This window comes from Meriones unguiculatus, chromosome 8 (genome assembly GCF_030254825.1).
Source record: "Meriones unguiculatus strain TT.TT164.6M chromosome 8, Bangor_MerUng_6.1, whole genome shotgun sequence".
Lineage (NCBI taxonomy): Eukaryota > Metazoa > Chordata > Mammalia > Rodentia > Muridae > Meriones > Meriones unguiculatus.
The window spans coordinates 73,941,411-73,958,671 of NC_083356.1; the positions used below are offsets into that span (position 1 = coordinate 73,941,411).

At 57.0% G+C, this 17,261-nt stretch overlaps 1 protein-coding gene across 1 annotated transcript in view; it reads left to right on the top strand.

Annotated features, from left to right (window-relative positions):
- Hmcn2 (hemicentin 2) overlaps positions 1–17,261 on the top strand; it is a 144,298-nt gene that overhangs the window by 102,534 nt on the left and 24,503 nt on the right. The window contains exons 63-84 of the mRNA XM_060389902.1: positions 936–1,079; positions 1,165–1,324; positions 1,405–1,529; positions 1,839–2,022; positions 3,845–3,942; positions 4,286–4,552; positions 5,059–5,249; positions 5,558–5,639; positions 5,723–5,859; positions 6,560–6,701; positions 6,776–6,920; positions 7,521–7,648; positions 8,217–8,373; positions 9,092–9,213; positions 9,945–10,109; positions 11,318–11,425; positions 11,696–11,830; positions 12,147–12,281; positions 13,192–13,382; positions 14,253–14,466; positions 15,647–15,781; positions 17,053–17,243. Of these exons, the coding sequence (XP_060245885.1) occupies positions 936–1,079; positions 1,165–1,324; positions 1,405–1,529; positions 1,839–2,022; positions 3,845–3,942; positions 4,286–4,552; positions 5,059–5,249; positions 5,558–5,639; positions 5,723–5,859; positions 6,560–6,701; positions 6,776–6,920; positions 7,521–7,648; positions 8,217–8,373; positions 9,092–9,213; positions 9,945–10,109; positions 11,318–11,425; positions 11,696–11,830; positions 12,147–12,281; positions 13,192–13,382; positions 14,253–14,466; positions 15,647–15,781; positions 17,053–17,243 (3,356 nt within the window). The remainder of the gene's footprint in view (positions 1–935; positions 1,080–1,164; positions 1,325–1,404; positions 1,530–1,838; positions 2,023–3,844; positions 3,943–4,285; positions 4,553–5,058; positions 5,250–5,557; positions 5,640–5,722; positions 5,860–6,559; positions 6,702–6,775; positions 6,921–7,520; positions 7,649–8,216; positions 8,374–9,091; positions 9,214–9,944; positions 10,110–11,317; positions 11,426–11,695; positions 11,831–12,146; positions 12,282–13,191; positions 13,383–14,252; positions 14,467–15,646; positions 15,782–17,052; positions 17,244–17,261) is intronic.

Here is a 17,261-nt window from a genome sequence, read left to right on the forward strand (position 1 = left end):
CCCAACTCTGAGAGACGGTTACCGCTGTCAGCCCTCAGCTGCCCTGTGTCTTTGTGGTCCATTCCATGCTTCTTGAGGACAGGGATCGTGATGCTCACCTTTGCCTCCCAAGCTCCAGGTGGGACACGGGGTGCAAATGGCCCATGCACTCAGTGCTGAAAGGCTGGCTGGACAGGGGTCGGGGTTGGGTGACGGCAGGGCTGGCACAACCTTCATACCTCGTGACAACCCTGCCAGGGGGCATTCCAACCTGGGGAGCAGAGTCCCAAGAGCCCCGAGACTGACTTGTGAGGGGCCACCCAGTGGCCGAGTCCCCTTGATCGGCAACCCTGGCACCTGTGGGACCCTGAGGCAGGGTGGCCTAAGTGGGAGGGAGGGGCGTGAGAAGCAGGACAGCCACAGGTGGGTTGATGGAGGTGGTTGTGGTGGTTAATGTAATTGTCAACTTAACAGAGAGCCTGGAATTACCACTTGGAGAGCCTCCAAGTGGAACTGTCTAGATCGTGTTGGCGATGGGCATGTCTGTCAGGGATCGCCTTAAGTTTTATCTTTACTGGCATGGAAAGACCCAGCCAGAGAATGAGTGACACCATTGCCTGGGCTTGGGTCCTGAACTGTGTACGGATAGAGAAAACAAGCTGAGCACAAGTGTGGACACAGGTGTGCACGCGTCCATTTCTTTCTCTGCTGTGGATGGACCAGCTGCTTCTAGTTCCTGCCACCTTGACTTCCTCTCGGCGACTGTCACCCGCAACTGTGGGCCTAATGGCCCCTTTCTCTGCTGCACTGCTGGGGGGGGTTAATTTATCACAGTGGCAGAAACGAAACTAGGCCACTGGGGATCTACAAAGGTACCTCTGAGCCACCGGTGCCTCAATTTCCCTGTCAGTGCAGGAGGGGAGCACCAGACTCAAGGCCTTCCCTCCATCCCACAGAGAGCAGCGTGGTGCATGGCATGGTCTCCCGAGGTGGCCGCCTCCAGCTGAGTCACCTGCAGCCAGCCCAGGCTGGTACCTACACTTGTGTGGCAGAGAACGCCCAGGCCGAGGCCCGCAAAGACTTCGTGGTGTCTGTACTAGGTACATCTGCTCTCCACCCCATCCTGTTTGCCCATCCCCGGCAGCCCTTGCTGCTGCCAGGACCTCACCGTAGCCCATGCCACAGTGCCTCCCCAGATTCAGAACTCAGGCACGGCACAAGAATACAATGTGTTGGAGAGCCAGGAGGTACGGCTGGACTGTGAGGCTGAAGGCCAGCCCCCACCAGAAATAGCTTGGCTGAAGGACGGTGGCCCGTTGGACCAGCATGTGGGGCCTCACCTCCGGTAAGGCCAGGCTGTGCCTCCTGAGGCACCAGGGCTGCCAAGCTGGGTGCCCCTGCCCTCAGTGACTTCTCCCCGTGCAGGTTCTATCTGGATGGCAGCTCCCTGGTGCTGAAGGGCCTAAGAGCGGCAGACTCGGGTGCCTACACCTGTGTGGCCCACAACCCGGCTGGGGAGGATGCCAGGCTGCACACAGTGAATGTGCTGGGTGAGGAGCTGAGTCTGAGAGGCAGGCAGCCTCCGGTGCCCTGGCGCCTCTGTGGGGGCACCTACAGGATGATGAGTGGGTGGAGTCAGGAACCTCCATTCAAGACCCGGAGATAGCCACTCTGCAGGCTCCCCGGGCTCAGCAGGTGTCAGGAGCGAGTCTGGGTCCCAGACAGTGGGCCTCGTCTCTCCAGCGGGTGGTCGAGACTCTAGGAACCTAACTAACTACAGTGGCTGGCAGCGGCAGAAGTCCAGAGCCAGGTGCTGCCCTCCCTCCGACCCCTTATCACTTTCTAATCTACCTCCCCAGTTCCTCCCACCATCCAGCAACGGGCTGGTGACACGGGGACCCTGGTGAGCAAGACTGGAGAGCTGGTGACCATGATGTGCCCCGTCCGAGGTTCCCCGCCCATTCATGTGAGCTGGCTCAAGGATGGCCTGCCCCTTCCACTCTCCCAGCGCACCTTCCTCCACAGCTCCGGCCGCACCCTCAGGTAGGGGAGCAGCCCAGCCTCTGGTCCCTGGTGACAGTTGCCAACACGTTCTCCAGGCAGCTCAGACTCCAAATGCTTCCATGTGGATATTAAAATACAAATAGTACAGATATAGAGGTTTACAGTGATTGGGGAGACCGAGGAGAGTCCACCATGACCCAGGGGAACCTCAGATATAGAAGAGGCCTCCTCCTGTGGCCTGATGGAGTAGGCATAGCCCAAGGGGGAGAGCCAGGACCTGAGTGCATTGATTTGCAATGGCCAGGTAGAAAGCAAGGGGGACTTCCTGGAAGGGGCCTGAGCAAAGCTGGTGGTTCTAGACAAGAGAGTCTTGCAGCTAAAGGGACCAAGTGCGGGGGACACAAAATAAAGGCCTCCAGCCACGAGCTCTAAAGACAACTTAAGCTGGGCAAGGAGACGCAGTGACAACAGAGGGTGCCGTGGTCAAAACTAGTTACTCACCTCATACGGGTGCTGAGGTGGAGGGAGGTGGAGCCAGGCTGGGGTTCCATGGGGAGCAGCATCCAGGTGGAGGCAAGAGCAAGTCCAGGAGCCCCTGAGGTGGAGCACAGAAGGGACCGGAAGACAGCAGGGACAGACAGATGTTACAGGCAAGGTCTTGAGGTTCCTAAGAAGAGAATATTATGGTGGAGGGGTTCTCTCCCTCTATCTTTCCGTGGGTTTTGGCAATCACTCAGATTACTAGGCACGAAGGGCAAGCGCCTTTACACACTGAGTTGCCTTGTCATCCCAGAAAGGGAAGTTTTTAAAGGCAAAAGAGGATTACACAAGATACTCTGAAACCACAGGCCTTAACCACAAGTCAGAGAGCAGCCCCTGTCTGAAGCTGCACAGGCCGCTGGCAGGCAGATGTACTCACGGAGCATTCTCCACACATGCTCAAATGTCTGACAGACCTCTCTGGTGACACTGGGCAGCCATGCACAAGAGCCCTTTCGCTGGCCACTTTGGGCTTGACCAAAGGGACTCCATTTTGAATCTGACTATCAGACACTGTGGTTTCCAGGCACCTGGGGGAGCTTGGGGAGCTGGACATTCAGGGAAGGTTCTGGAAACCAGATAGATGCACCATTCTACCACTGTGCACTATGTCCTGCCTGCTCGGGTTTAGGGCAAGTCCTTTGGATTTAGGGAAAGGGTTTTGGCAGGGACAGGAGAGTGTGGGAAAGATCTCTTCAGGAAGGGGCAGGGCCTGGCTTTGGCATCATGATCCTCTCTAGCCCATAGCAAGATCAGCCCAGAAGAGGCTGGAGGTTCAGGAGAAAGTGGGACAAGTGGAGCCCCTAGGTGGATCCTGAATGGTTGACAAGTGGAAGGAGATCTGGACAGTGAGCTTCCAGAATTTAGGAAGCAGAGGTCTGAAGCAGGCAGAAAGGACTGGAGAAGGGGGGAGGGACACAGGAAGCCAGCAGAGGGGCAGAGGGGCAGGGGGTGAGGGGCAGTGGCTCATGGGCTTTACCCAGGGAGCACCAGGAGGCCAGGAAAGGGATGTAAACAGGAGTGAGAGGGTTACCCCTTCAGAATTAGCAGTTTGAGAAATGAGATTTTAAAAAACTCAACCTCTGGGCATTCTGTGGCACATACCTGGAATCCCAGCACTCTGGGAGGCAGAGGCAGGCAGATCTCTGTGGGTTCGAGGCCAGCCTGGTCTACAAAAGCAAGTCCAGGACAGCCAAGGCCACCCAGAGAAACCCTGTCTCGAAAAAAACCAAACCAAGCCAAACAAACCTCAATCTCTTTCCCTTTTATCCTTTCTCTCTCCTTCCGTCCCACCTTCTGCCCCTTTGGGGAGGGGGTTCAGGATTTCTCAGGTGCAGCTGGCAGATTCAGGCATCTTCACCTGTGTGGCTGCAAGCCCAGCTGGTGTGGCTGAAAGGAACTTCACCTTGCTGGTCCTTGGTATGGGGCAGGGTGGGCGGACAGTGCCACTGGCTGTGTCAGATAAGAACAAAAGCTCCCTCCCCCCCACCCCTATCTAATCTAATTTCTTCCATCATCCAATCATTTATCCCCCAAGTAGTGAGCGGGCACCTCGGCGCCCAAGCATTGACAGGCATAATTTATGGTAGTGAGCAGTGGTTCTGGGCCCCGGCTCCACTAGGCAGACCGAGGGAATGCTGGAAGACTCACCCAGCAAAAGAGTTCCAGAGGGCATATCCATGAGGACCAGAGGCCACAGTCTGTGCAAAGGCCACTTGCTGGGGACTAAAATGGGCCCTGCCCACACTTTTGTCCCCCTCAGTACCCCCCGTCCTGGAACCAGTGGAGTTTCAGAACGACGTGATGGCCGCCCAAGGCTCGGAAGTGGTCCTTCCATGTGAGGCTCGGGGAAGCCCCCTGCCCCTCGTGTCGTGGATGAAAGATGGGGAGCCCTTGTTGCCCCAGAGCCTTGAGCAGGGGCCTGGCCTGAAGCTGGAAGCAGTGAGCATTGGTGACTCGGGGACCTACGCCTGCATGGCAGCAAGCGAGGCAGGGGAGGCCAGGAGGCGCTTCCGGCTGACGGTGATGGGTGGGTGCCTTGTCCTCAGCAGCTTCAGTGGCTGGAGGGTGAGGTGGGACCCTAGAGCTGACAGAAAGGGGGCGGCGAAGACAAATTCCCTGGAGGCTTGGGGGCCATCCTTGTGCGAGGCTCCAAAGGCCTCACAAGCCAAGCTACCATGGCTGAGAAGTACAGTTTTGTACAACAGTATGCCAACATTTTTTACCACCAGATCTTGGTGCCAAAGGCAAGAGCAAGAGCCAGCAGCATCTAGGGACACAGCCTCAAGATGAAGCACAAAAGTGTGCCCTGGGGGACCGTATTAGAAATACTTGCCTCAGCTCTGCCCCCTTCCCGTGTCCTGAGTCCTTGCTGAGATCCAGGCACAAAGAAGTGTCCTGGGACAAGGATTTATGGTGTCTAAGTGGCCACCCAGCACCGACCCCCAAGCTTAGCTGTTTCTTGAACCCCTTGGCTGTGAGCCTCTGGGAGGTGGGGGAAGGGAGGAAAGCTGACTCACGGTGGACATCTTGCAGATCCCCCCCACATTGAGGAATCTGGCCAGACTTCAGAGCTGTCACTGACACCCGGTGCCCACCTGGAACTCCTGTGCGAGGCCCGAGGCATCCCTCCACCCAACATCACTTGGCATAAAGACGGGCAGGCCCTGAGCAGGGTGGAAAATGACAGCCAGGCTGGCCGGATCCTCCGGGTGCAGAACGTGAGGGTAGGGTTAGGGCTGGAGAAGAACCTGTAGCCGTCCAGTGGGCAGCTGCCTGGCCTCCCCAGATTCTCTTTTGTGTGCCTTGTGGCTGGGGACACGATCCCCAGGCCTACGTCCTTATAGTCTCCCAGGCAGGCCAGAGCCAAAATTGATAAAATCAGATAGCCGGGGTGAGAGGGACTTTCCGGAAGTTGTACATCAAGAGCAAGGCGAAGAATTTCAGGGAGGGATAAGCTGCCTGGAAGGTGGGGGTGACAAGACAGGTGGACATGTGGAGCTGGAAGCAGCTGATTTCCTTGCTCTGTTTCCAGGTGGACGACGCTGGGCTGTATACCTGCCTGGCTGAGAGCCCTGCAGGTGAAGTCGAGAAGAGCTTCAGGGTCAGGGTTCAAGGTAGATGCCATGGGGACAGGGGAAGGGGGACCAGCAGGGGACCTGCGGGAGTAGGTCCATCTCTCATGTCCTCTTATCCCCAGCCCCTCCAAATGTTGTTGGGCCCCGGGGTCCCCGCTCTGTGGTTGGCCTGGCTCCAGGGCAGCTGATCCTGGAATGCTCAGTGGAGGCAGAGCCAACACCAGAGATTGAGTGGCACCGTGGTGGCGTCCTGCTTCAGGTGAGTCCCTTCACCTCCAGCTGAGGCCACTGACCAGGTGAGTGCAGGACACCGATGGTCTCCTGGACGTCACTCTGCACGCGTGCTTTGGGCACACCTTCTATCCTGATGACTACCGTCACTCTGGGTCATGTTTGGGCACCAAAGCAAGCCCAGACTTCATGCCTGGTGTTCTTTCCATGGTGCCTTTAGGTTACACAGAGGACCTTATGACCCAAATCTATGTCTGTGCCCATCCTTCGAAAGGGGCCAGTTTGTAGCTAGGGACTATGGGATTGTGGGTCTTTAGCTGGAGTGCTCTATGGACAGTGCTCAGCCCCTCCTGTTTCCTGAGTTGCTTGGCACACTGGTCCTCTGCTGCAGGTCTGTCACTAGCCTAAGATGGAGCAGAGACCATTGCTGTCAAGCCTCATAGGTTTCCCCGATCTCCTGGCCTGGTGCTTATTTAGGCCAAGGCCAGTTTGATCCATAAGGAACCATGGATCAAGCAGAAACTATGGGAGGGACTGCCGCACAGACCCGAGGGGGCGACCCGGAGAGGGGCTAGACTCTTGACTGTATCTCCAGCAAGACCTTTCCTTCTACCCCCCTGGCTTTCCCAGCAAGAGGACTCAGTTCCGAACCCATAAGACCAAGGTCAGGGGTCATAGCCACATGCCAATAAAGATCCCCCTTTCCCCCGTTCTGGGCGTCTCTGCAGGCAGATGCCCACACTCAGTTTCCGGAGCAGGGCAGGTTCCTCAAGCTTCGGGCACTGAGCACGGCCGACGGAGGAGACTACAGCTGCACGGCCCGCAACGCCGCGGGCAGCACCAGCGTGGCGTTCCGAGTGGACATCCACAGTGAGTGGCCCCCTCCCCACCCGCCATCCCCTCAGAGCCACAGGCTCCCAGCCCTGCCCTCTGCCCCTCCCCAGCGGCGCCCACCATCCAGCCAGGACCGAACGCCGTGAACGCCTCAGTGAACCGCACGGCCCTGCTGCCCTGCCAGGCCCACGGTGTGCCCACGCCCCTCGTGAGCTGGCGGAAGGACGGGATCCCCCTGGATTCTGGGAGCCCCAGGTGGGAGCCGGAAGGGGAGGGCCCTAGGAGGATCTCGGGTTTAGGGTCCTCTTGGCCGGTCATTTGGGCCGTTGGAGAGGAAAAGTGACTTTACACAGGATGGGGGTGGCTCTCAGATCACAAGGACAGGTACACCGCTGACCCTGTTAATTTCTAGTTCTGTACATATGGAAAACTCTCTTTTTCCCTCCCCTACCTCTGTAAGCATGGCAGGTACCCCTACCCACCCCAAGGCTACTACCCTGCTCACACAGCCTGTGGAGCCCTCTGTGAATATCAAACTGAAATTCCCAAGGCACGCAAGCCACTGGCGCAGCCTGTGTGACGAGCCATGCCCCGCTCAATCTGCTGTGTCTGAGGGTGGGATTATATAGCACAACCTGGCCATTGGGGACATTCTCAAAAGCAGGGAGGATGCTGCCACCTGGAGCAGCCCCTCCTGCCCTCCCTGATGCCTTACACTGGTCTGTCGTATGCAGGACTGAGTTTTAATCCTTCTGTAGGGAAAGCTGGGGGCCGACAGAAGCATCTCACTAGGAACACTGTCAGGGGGCCGGCCCCATCTGCCTGTCTCCATGGCAACCCCTCTTTCTGCTTCAGGCTAGAGTTTCTGCCCGGGGGCTCACTGCGGATCCATCCAGTCCAGGCACGGGATGCTGGGCACTATTTCTGCCTGGCATCCAACTCTGCTGGCTCTGACCGGCAGGGCCTAGACCTCAGAGTCCTTGGTAAGTAGGCGGGGAAAGGCATTCTTCCCGCCTTCAGCCTCCACTCCTGCCGGGGGCCAGTCCTGCTTGGTTTCTGAGAAGTTGGTCCAAAAGCAATGATCCTCAAGAGGTTTTGGACATAAAGCCCAGGAGCAAAAGGTTTGCCCACACGTGGTCAGGGGACACATGTGACATACACCCTTCCTTAAATGAATGGCCGAGGACAGGACGGCAGGTGTTCCAAAGGAGCTGACTCAAGGCCACTGTCACTGTGATGGGTCCTCTAGTCAAGCGTCTCCTCCCATGGCAGCCTCGCTGCCTTGCAGGACCCTGACCTCAAGCAGGGCTGATGGAGAGAAGTCCTGGGAGCCTCCTTCAAGGATGAGATGTCAGGAGGGCCCCAGGTTCAGGGACTTAAAAGGCCCAACCAATCCGCTGTCCACTGTCAGTCCTCCTGGAGAGCTCCCCTCCCCGCCCCCAGCTCCACAGGATGAGATGAAGATGGCAGCCGATATCCCAAGTCTGAGCCCCTAGAGAGTCCCCATGTCCCTGCCCCGTGCCTGTCTTCTAATAACCAACCTTTCCCCAGAGCCCCCAGCCATTGCCCCTGGCCCCTCCAACCTGACCCTGACCGCCCACAGCCCAGCCTCGCTGCCCTGTGAGGCCACGGGCTCTCCCAAGCCACTTGTGACCTGGTGGAAGGATGGGCAGAAGCTGGACTTCCGTCTGCAGCAAGGCGCCTACCGGTAAGGAACAGTCTATCCACAGCGGAGAGATGCGGGAGGACGGAACGTGTCAGGGCCAGGGAGGAAGTGTGACACTGAGGCAGACAGGACCAGCCCCACAGAAGCCTGTGTGTGACTTATTCAGTTCGTGGAAAGTAGAACACAGGGGTTTGGGGGGAGGCTGGGTGCCAGGTCATTCGCTTGGCATGTGCGAAGCCTGTGGCTACTTCTGAAAGCCTCTGAGCATTGCCCGTGTCTCACATGCAGCCAGTGGTTAGGGACCGTCAGAAGTGTTTCCTTCCTGTCTCATCACTTCTGACCGGAGATAATTGTCATCCTCTGAATCATTGTTCCAAACATGCAGGAGGCAGAGAAACACAGATGCCCAATAGCTGAGGCCGTGTGTGCGTGCGTGTGTGCGTGTGTGCGTGTGCGTGTGTGTGTGTGTGTGTGTGTGTGTGTGTGTGTGTGTGTGCGCGCGCGCACAGTAGCCCACGAGGCCTGAAAAGGGCCTCAGACCCCTGGAGCTGGACTTACAAACAGTTGTCAGTCACCTGACCTGGGTGACAGGAACAGAGTCCCCTAGAAGAGTAGGAGATGCTCTTAACCTCTGAGCCATCTCTCCAGCCCCTGGAAGATACTTAGAGTCCCGTCTAGGAGTAGGTGCAGGGTTGGCCTGGGGTGGGGAGGCCGCTTTGGCTCGCTCCAGGCCCCTCACTGCAGCCATCTGTCTGTCCAGGCTCCTGCCTTCCAATGCCCTGCTCCTTGCAGCCCCCAGCCCTCAGGACTCCGCCCAGTTTGAGTGTGTGGTGAGCAATGAGGTGGGCGAGTCCCGCAGGCGCTACCAGGTGACGGTCCACGGTGAGTCCTGGTAGAGGCGGGAGATGTGGGTGCAATGCCCTCCCTCTCCGGAGCTTTCCTGCTGGCAGGGACTAGTGCTGGCTTCACCCCGAGACTTCTGTGCCTCTTAGGACACCCCCTGCAGGAAGCCCTCCTGGGTCTCACCTCCCACCACTCTGACATGACTCGGGTTTGGGTACCAGTTCCTGAGAGTTCCCCAATCTAGAACAGTCTAAGCCCAGATCTGACCTTGTCATCACCCGGTTGGAGCTGCTCCTTCCCCAGCTGCCTGGGCCTTCAAGCCACACTAACGTTTCAGCTGGACCTGCAAGGTCCTGGCCGTCCAGCCCCACTGGTGTTTGCAAGTACAGCTTGCCCCATGGCTGGATCTGGGACAAGCTATGGCACTCCTGACCTCAGGGCCTCTGCACAAGCTGTTTCCTCTGCTGGGGAACTCGCTTCCTTCACCCAGCCAAACCTGCTTTTCCTCTAGATTCAGTTAGGTGTCATCTCTCCCAGAGCTTCCCCCCAAAGTCCCCAGGCCAACCTCTCTACAAGAAAACTGTTCCTGATCATCTCCGTGCCCCAAAATATCTGCACAGTCTGACTTTGCCACAGCCACAGCTCCGGCCTCTGCCCTCATCGCACATGCCGCCTCCTGTCCTAGCCGCCCTTTGTAACAGTTCTGTCCCCGAGGTCCTGCAGCCACCTGTCCCCTCTGCATCTCAGCAGGGACCTGTCCTGTGTTTCAGCACCTCCCACTATTGCGGACGACCAGACAGATTTCACGGTGACCAGGATGGCACCCGTGGTCCTCACGTGCCACAGTACAGGGTCACCAGTCCCGGCCGTGTCCTGGAGCAAGGCAGGCGCCCAGCTGGGCGCTCGGGGCAGTGGCTACCGAGTCTTGCCCTCAGGTAAGTTACGGAGAACAAGCAGAGGAGGCTACACAGAAGGCATGGGAGGACCCTGGTCAGCAGGAAAGAAGCAAGGTTTCCTCGCCTTGCTGTGTGACCTCAGGGAAGACTCTTGCCCTCTCTGAGCCTCAGTATCCCTTCCTGTGCACTGTCTGCAGTCTGAGGCCTATCTGAGGAACTCCAGGGATCCTGGGGAAATCAGTGTTTTCTGATGAAAAGAAAAAAAAAAAAATCCCTGGGAGTGTTGGTAAAGCTGAGCTCACCCGAGGATGCTAGCTTTCATTTTAAAACCATGCTCTTGACCGTTTGGCCTTTGGGAGGTCCTATTGTTGATGGAATTTGGATAACAGGGGTGGTTGTTTGTAAAATGCCTTTGCTGGGAATATAGCCTGTTTTGTAGAACACTCTCCTGTGCTTTCACAAAGACCTGAGCTCTGTCTTGGTGGAGCTGACTTGGTGGCACACACCTGAGAGGTGGGGCAGGAGGATCAGAAAGTCAAGGTCATCTCCAGCTACATAGTAGGTTCGAGGCCAACCTGGGCTACATGTGACCCAATCTCAAAAAAAAAAAAAAAAGTTACTTTTACTCCTCACAAACGATTATGGAAATTCCTTGCTTGAGTGCATTTGTTAGTCAGGAAACCTGCACTCAAGACCACCAAGCAGGGCAGACTCTCTAGGTTCAATGGATCTCTCCTTCCAACCTGGGGTTACAGGCCAGTGACCTTGCTCTCCTCCCTCCCCCACAGCAGGCCCCAGGGTCCCCAAGTAACATTCCCAAACCCATTTGCAGTGAGAAGGTTGAACTGGGGCCTCACTGCTGCTCAAGGCTATAGGAGAGAGGACAGGAAGAGTGAAGGCTCCAGAGTCCTGGGAAGCTTCTGAGAGGAGCATATTGGAAAATGCAGAGGTCCCCAGCAAGGAGCAACTGACCCTGAGATCCCAGAGCCCAGAGCCTTGTAGCCCATCTCGTCTGGTTCTCTTTGTGCACATGGAGAAACTGAGGCCTAGAGAGTAGAAGGAAGCTCTCACAGTCTCACCCTGGGCAGGGAGCATGGTGGGCTTGGACCCTGTGCCCCAGTGAGCTTTTACCCATGGGCAACAAAGGCAGTTTGAAAGGGTATTGCTAACAGCCCTGCCCCTCCATCAGTAGGAACTGTTCCTAGTCCCCTCCCCCTCTCCCAAGCATGCCTGGCCCCCATCCACAGGAGCCCTGGAGATTGAGCAGGCCCTTCCTATCCATGCTGGCAGGTATACCTGCACAGCTCGCAACTCTGCAGGGGTGGCCCACAAGCACATGGCTCTCACGGTGCAAGGTAAGGACGCTGCTGGGCCTCCTGAGGTCCGAGGGTAAAGGGAGTAGGAGAAGAACTGGAGGCAGGTGGGTCTGAGAGTATAGAGGAGGCCTTAGCCCCTAAAACCTCAGCCTAACCAAAACTAATTCCTTGGCTGGAATCTTTGGGAGGGGGCGGGTTCCCTGCAGCCTTGTTGCTGGTGTGAGACTTCGGAGCCCCTGTTCCTCCTTTGATACATATCCTGGTTGGAGAGACTCCTGCTGGAGGAACCTCTGTCTCCTGTGCCTACAGCTTCCCCTGTGGTGAAGCCACTGCCCAGCGTGGTTCAGGTTGTGGCATCAGAGGAGGTCCTGCTGCCCTGCGAGGCCTCTGGCACACCCCAACCAACGGTCGTCTGGCAGAAGGAGGGGCTCAGCATCCCTGAAGGTGAGACCTTACAATGGCCAGCTGGAAGGGCCATGCATCCCCCTCCCTGCCCAGGAGACCCCACCCTCATCCCTGGGAGAGGTTGGCCTGGGCCTGAGAAACAGTCCCACCTTCTGCTCTGCCGCCCTCTCCCTCCCGCCATCCTTTCTGAGATCCCAGCTGGGCACCCAATGGCCAATTAGAAAGTCTGGGAGTGCCCTGTCTGTCCCATCACTGTGACACCAGGAATTCCAACAGATCATCTCGAGGCACCCCTAGTCCCTCTAGGCTTCCCCCATCCCAGATACTAGCCTTATGTTCATCCTTCCAAATCCAGGAACACGTACACAGGTCCTCCCCAGCGGCCAGCTGCGGATCATGCATGCCAGCCCAGAGGATGCTGGGAACTACTTCTGCATCGCACAGAACAGCGTGGGCAGTGCCATGGCAAAGACCAGACTGGTGGTGCAAGGTGGGCCCAGGAGGGACCTGCAGGAGACAGACATGGCTACCCAGGCTTTGAGGCTCTCTCTGCATCGTCTGCTCCAGCCCTGACTGACACATTCCCCACCTCTTCCCTACCCAGCACTGCTGAAGGAACCAGGGAGTCTCCTTCCTCTTGGCCACAGTCTGGCTCCAGGCACAAACACCCACCCTCTGCCTCCCCACCCCCTCTGGGATTATGCCTGCCCTTCTTTCTTTCCTTGTAACTTGGCGGCAGTAACTGTATCTCCTGCCTAGAAGCTTCTGCCTGGCTCTCTCTTTCCTTGAGCCTTGTAGTCTGCTAAGCATCTGCTCAACATCCAGAGAGCATTCAGTGGGGCCCGGGGTGCTCTGTCCCCGTGGCTGACAGCAGTGTCTAAATGGCCATGGCTCTGGGGCTAGGGTCGGCCTTTGCCATGAATCCAGAGTGGCTCCTGGCTCCATGCCCCTCCTGAGCCTGCTTGCCCAGCACGAATGCATGCCACCAGATGAATGAAACCAAGTACACCTGCCTGTGACCTTCACTCTATCCCTAGCATAGTCCCCGGGGGAGGGAAACCTACAAGCTTTGCTGAGGTTGTCATTCACAGGGAGCCTGTCCAATGGGGGTCTACATGGCCTCTGTACCCACCGCATCACTTCAAGTGTGTGTGTGTGTGTGTGTGTGCATGTAGGCCCCTGTGTGTACACTCTCGGGCACACAGGTATAATAGGCTCACCCTGGCATAACATCACCAAACACAGAATCCTTAGACCATCCCGACCACAGGCAGAGAGACCTATACCCTGGCAGTTGGTAGACGTTGATAGGGGCTGAGTGTTGCCAAGGGCGCTGGCACAGAGCAGCCTGCGGTGCCACAGCTCAACCCAGCCCCAAATGAGCACCCATCTCCCTGCAGTCCCGCCTGTCATTGAGAATGGCCTCCTAGATTTGTCCGCCACTGAGGGCTCCCACGCCCTCCTGCCCTGCACAGCCAAGGGCAGCCCTGAGCCAGCCATCACCTGGGAAAAGGATGGCCAACTGGTGTCTGGAGCTGAGGGCAAGTTCACCCTTCAGCCTTCCGGGGAGCTCCTGGTGAAGAACTCTGAGGTGAGGCCCAGCCCCGAGATCAGCAAGTATGGCCCTAGGGTGGCAGATAGCTGTGGAATGCCACCTGTTTGCCAAGGCTACCCCTGAGCCCTTTAGCCCCTGGGAACCTGGGTTGGCAGTATCCCATGCACAAGGATAAGCCAAGGCTCAGAGGCAATTGAATGGCCCAAGAGAGCTTCTGTCGGTGATAAGAATCCAGGCCGCCTCTCAGGGAGGCATAGTGACAACTTTGAGTCTCCCAAGTGCACCGTTTTTTCCTCAGCCAGCCTCGGCACTGAATGTCCTCCAAGTTCCGGGGGGGAAGCGTTGAGCCAGGGCTACAGAGTGCCAGCCCCCTTGATTCTAGAGACTGCCAAAGGAGCCACTCCTTGAGTGAGCTGGCAGCTGTGTGGTGACACAGGACTGTGACGGTTATCAGGGTCCCAGACCCCATCCCCACAGCAGTGAGGCACACGCTAGCCCTGCCCCCATGCTGTGCAGGACATCTGCCCTCAGAACTAAAGGCCCCCAAGGTAGGAACCACCTCTTGGCTATTTCAAACATGGATAAGTTGGCATGGGTCCCTTTGACCGCAAGGCCCAGCACCCAGTACAATTATTAGGAAACAAGAAATCAGGTGCCATGGCCCTGGTCATGTGGTCAGAGCTTGGGTGACCAAAGGAAAAAGGAAAAAAAAGAAAAGGACACCCTGCCTAGCCTCAGGAAAGTCAGCTCAGCCTGCTGCTGGCTGTAGAATCTGGGGAAGTCACTGTTTCTGTTTCACTGGCTTGGATATGCCATAGAAGCCTATGGGCAATGGGTCTCCAAGGATGTTCTGGCCCAGGCCAGGGGTAGGGGTAGTTGCTGTCCTAAACTTCCGTGTGTCCACAGGGCCAGGACGCAGGGACGTACACCTGCACCGCAGAGAATGCCGTGGGCCGTGCCCGCCGCCGCGTGCACCTCACCATCCTGACACTGCCTGTCCTCACCACCTTGCCTGGGGACCGCAGCCTGCGCCTTGGGGACAGGCTATGGCTTCGCTGTGTGGCCCGGGGCAGCCCAACACCCCGAATTGGCTGGACCATCAATGACCAGCCTGTCACAGGTCTGGGCCTCATGGAGTCGGGGGTGGCCTGGCGTAGCTGGGACCAGGGAGATGGATGAGGAAGGCGGGTTGGGAGACCAGCGCAGCAGAGTGGAGGAGGGTGGCAGCTAGCTAGTCAGGCTCAGGCCACGCAAGGAAACAGGGAGAGCCTGCCTGTGAGCTGAGCTATATGTCAGAGCCGTCTGAACAGAAGACTCGGCCTCGGAAACCCCAGGTCAGGAGGGGTGCATATACCCTTCCTTTGAAATGCTGCCCCCACAGGGGTAACTCTGACCTCCCTTCTGAGACCTGGCGGGGCAATATAGGGGTTCAGAGTCCACAGGAGGTACTTGACAATTGCCTGCCTTGTTAGTGAATCACTGGGTGCCCTCCCCTGGAAATGCGCATTTTCTACTGTGGAGTGCATCAGTGGGCATGGCCAGGTCTACTGAGCACCCTCGGGTACCTGCAGACAAGGCTCTGCTGGGCGTCTTATCAAGGGAGTTATGGCAGATGTCCCAGCTGCTTCTATGACACCGAGAAAAGCGGGGTACCAAGGACAGGATGGCTCAACATGGAAATACCCTGGGCATCCCGAATAAATTCCCCTACAGTGGCAGTGTCTGGCCCTTTCCATGTCTGACCCACAGCAAGAAAAGGTAGTATCTGCTGAGGACCTGAGTTTGAGTCCTCAGCACCCAAGGGGGGAAAAATACTGGATATGGTGTTGTGTATCTGTAACCCCAGTACTGAAAAGACAGAGACAAGCACATCTCTGGAACTCACTGGCCAGTCAGTCTAGCCAATAAGAGCACTCACAGGGCTCTGTGTAGCCCAGGCTGGCCTTGGGCTCCTGGACATACTGAATTCATTTCCAAGCACTGAGATTTCAGGCCTGTAATTCTTTGCCTGGCTCTTTATGTCACAGGGCCCCCAAAGGTCTACCCTTGACTGTCAACTGGAAATCACAAAGCAGGCAAAGTCTCTGACCATATCCTCTGTGCCTTGAACCCCACTTCCCCACCCCACCCCCCCAAAAAAAGATCTGGCCCAGTCATCCTGCCACCCATGGAGAGGACCCTTCCATCCACTTCTGCATTCCTGTTGACACCTTCTGGATACACAAGCCTCAGTGGAGTATCCAGGGATGGAGGACCTTATTCCTGGACTGAGAGCCATGGCGTCTCTTTTTCCACCACAGAGGGGGTGTCTGAGCAGGATGGAGGCAGCACACTGCAGAGGGCAGCTGTCAGCAGAGAGGACAGCGGGACGTACGCGTGCTGGGCTGAGAACAGAGTCGGCCGTGTGCAGGCCGTCAGCTTCGTCCACGTGAAGGGTAGGATGAGAGCATGTGCCATCTTCCTCCACAGACTTCCCCCTGTAACCATTTCCTGCTGTTTAAGAAACTAGCTTCCTGCCCTCTGACTAGTGACTCCTCCACCTGCACATGCTGGGAACCCCCGGCGGGGGGGGGGGGGGCTTTCTATACTGCCAGAGCCTGGGCTCTGCTGCGGACCATATAAACTCATCCCTGGGGTGGTGGGTGGCACAGAAAGCAGTGTATTTCATACTCACTCTAATTGAAATAATGAAATGGGCTAATGGCAAGATGAAGTTATAGTATATAAAAGCAGGTTTATGGGAAGCAGCTCTTGGCTGCCATGAAGGGGGAGAGGGAAAGAGAGAGAGAAAAGCATACACAGAGAAAGAAGAGAAGGAGAGATACAGAAAGAGAGAGGAGAGGAGAGCAGAGGAAAGAGAGAGCGAGACAGAGACAGAGAGGAACCAGAATGTCTGGATTATACAGTGACAGGCCTCTGGGAGAGGGGAAGCCCCGCCCCGGGCTAGAAAACTCAGAGTGGAGGGCAGGATATGCCAGCCAGGCCCTGCAGCAGCTAGGACTTGGGGATGCCCGAAACCAAACACACTCTTCTGACAGCCCCACCTGCAGCTGGACAGTATCTTGGGAGGAAGAGGCCGTTAGAGCCAGGGTATGCCCAGTGATTACTAGCCTGCTGTTGTCCCCTTGGCAGAGGTAGCCCTGAAGGCTGGGGTTTTTGCTTAGCTTTGGGTGGGTCTTGCTGGAGGCAATGTCGTATCGTCCAAGGCACTGGGTCTGTGTGGCTTTAGGTCCATTGCGTCTCAGAACTCCAGGAGCCATGCAAACCAGCACAGAGGAGCCAGCATTGCTTGGAGAGTTAAATCCCTTAGCTTCTGTGTCCAACAGGTGTCCCAGCATTCTTGCTCCTCTGGCCCTTGTCCGAAGTGCCTGGCAGCATGGTCTGCAGCTGGGATTATCTGTCTGCATGGACCAGTACCGCAGACACAGATAGGTCAAAGTCCTTCCTGTGTCCACTCAGGCATCGCTAATCAATCATAGCACAAGTTCCTAGTGGCCACTGCCAGTTTATGGGAATCGACCCATGACAACCACAAGCTGTTTGCCCTCCCAGTACAGACTGCGCACAGCCATGCTGGGCCAGCGGGAGATCCCTTAGCACTCAGGTGGAAGGCAAGGGCTGAACAGGGTTTAGAAGTAGGTTGGTGAAACGGTGGGCTTCACTGCAGTCTCCCTCCTGGCTACTTCCTTTGTGTTGGCTCTTGTAGAGCCTCCAGTCCTGCAAGGGGAAGCCGTCTCCTACCTAGTAGAGCCTGTAGGGGGCAGCATCCAGCTACACTGTGTGGTTCGTGGAGACCCAGCTCCGGACATCCACTGGACCAAAGACGGCCTTCCACTGCCCATCAGCAGCCTCTATCTCCAGCTGCGGAATGGCTCCCTGACCATCCTCAGGACCAAGGCAAGGCGGGGCCCAGCC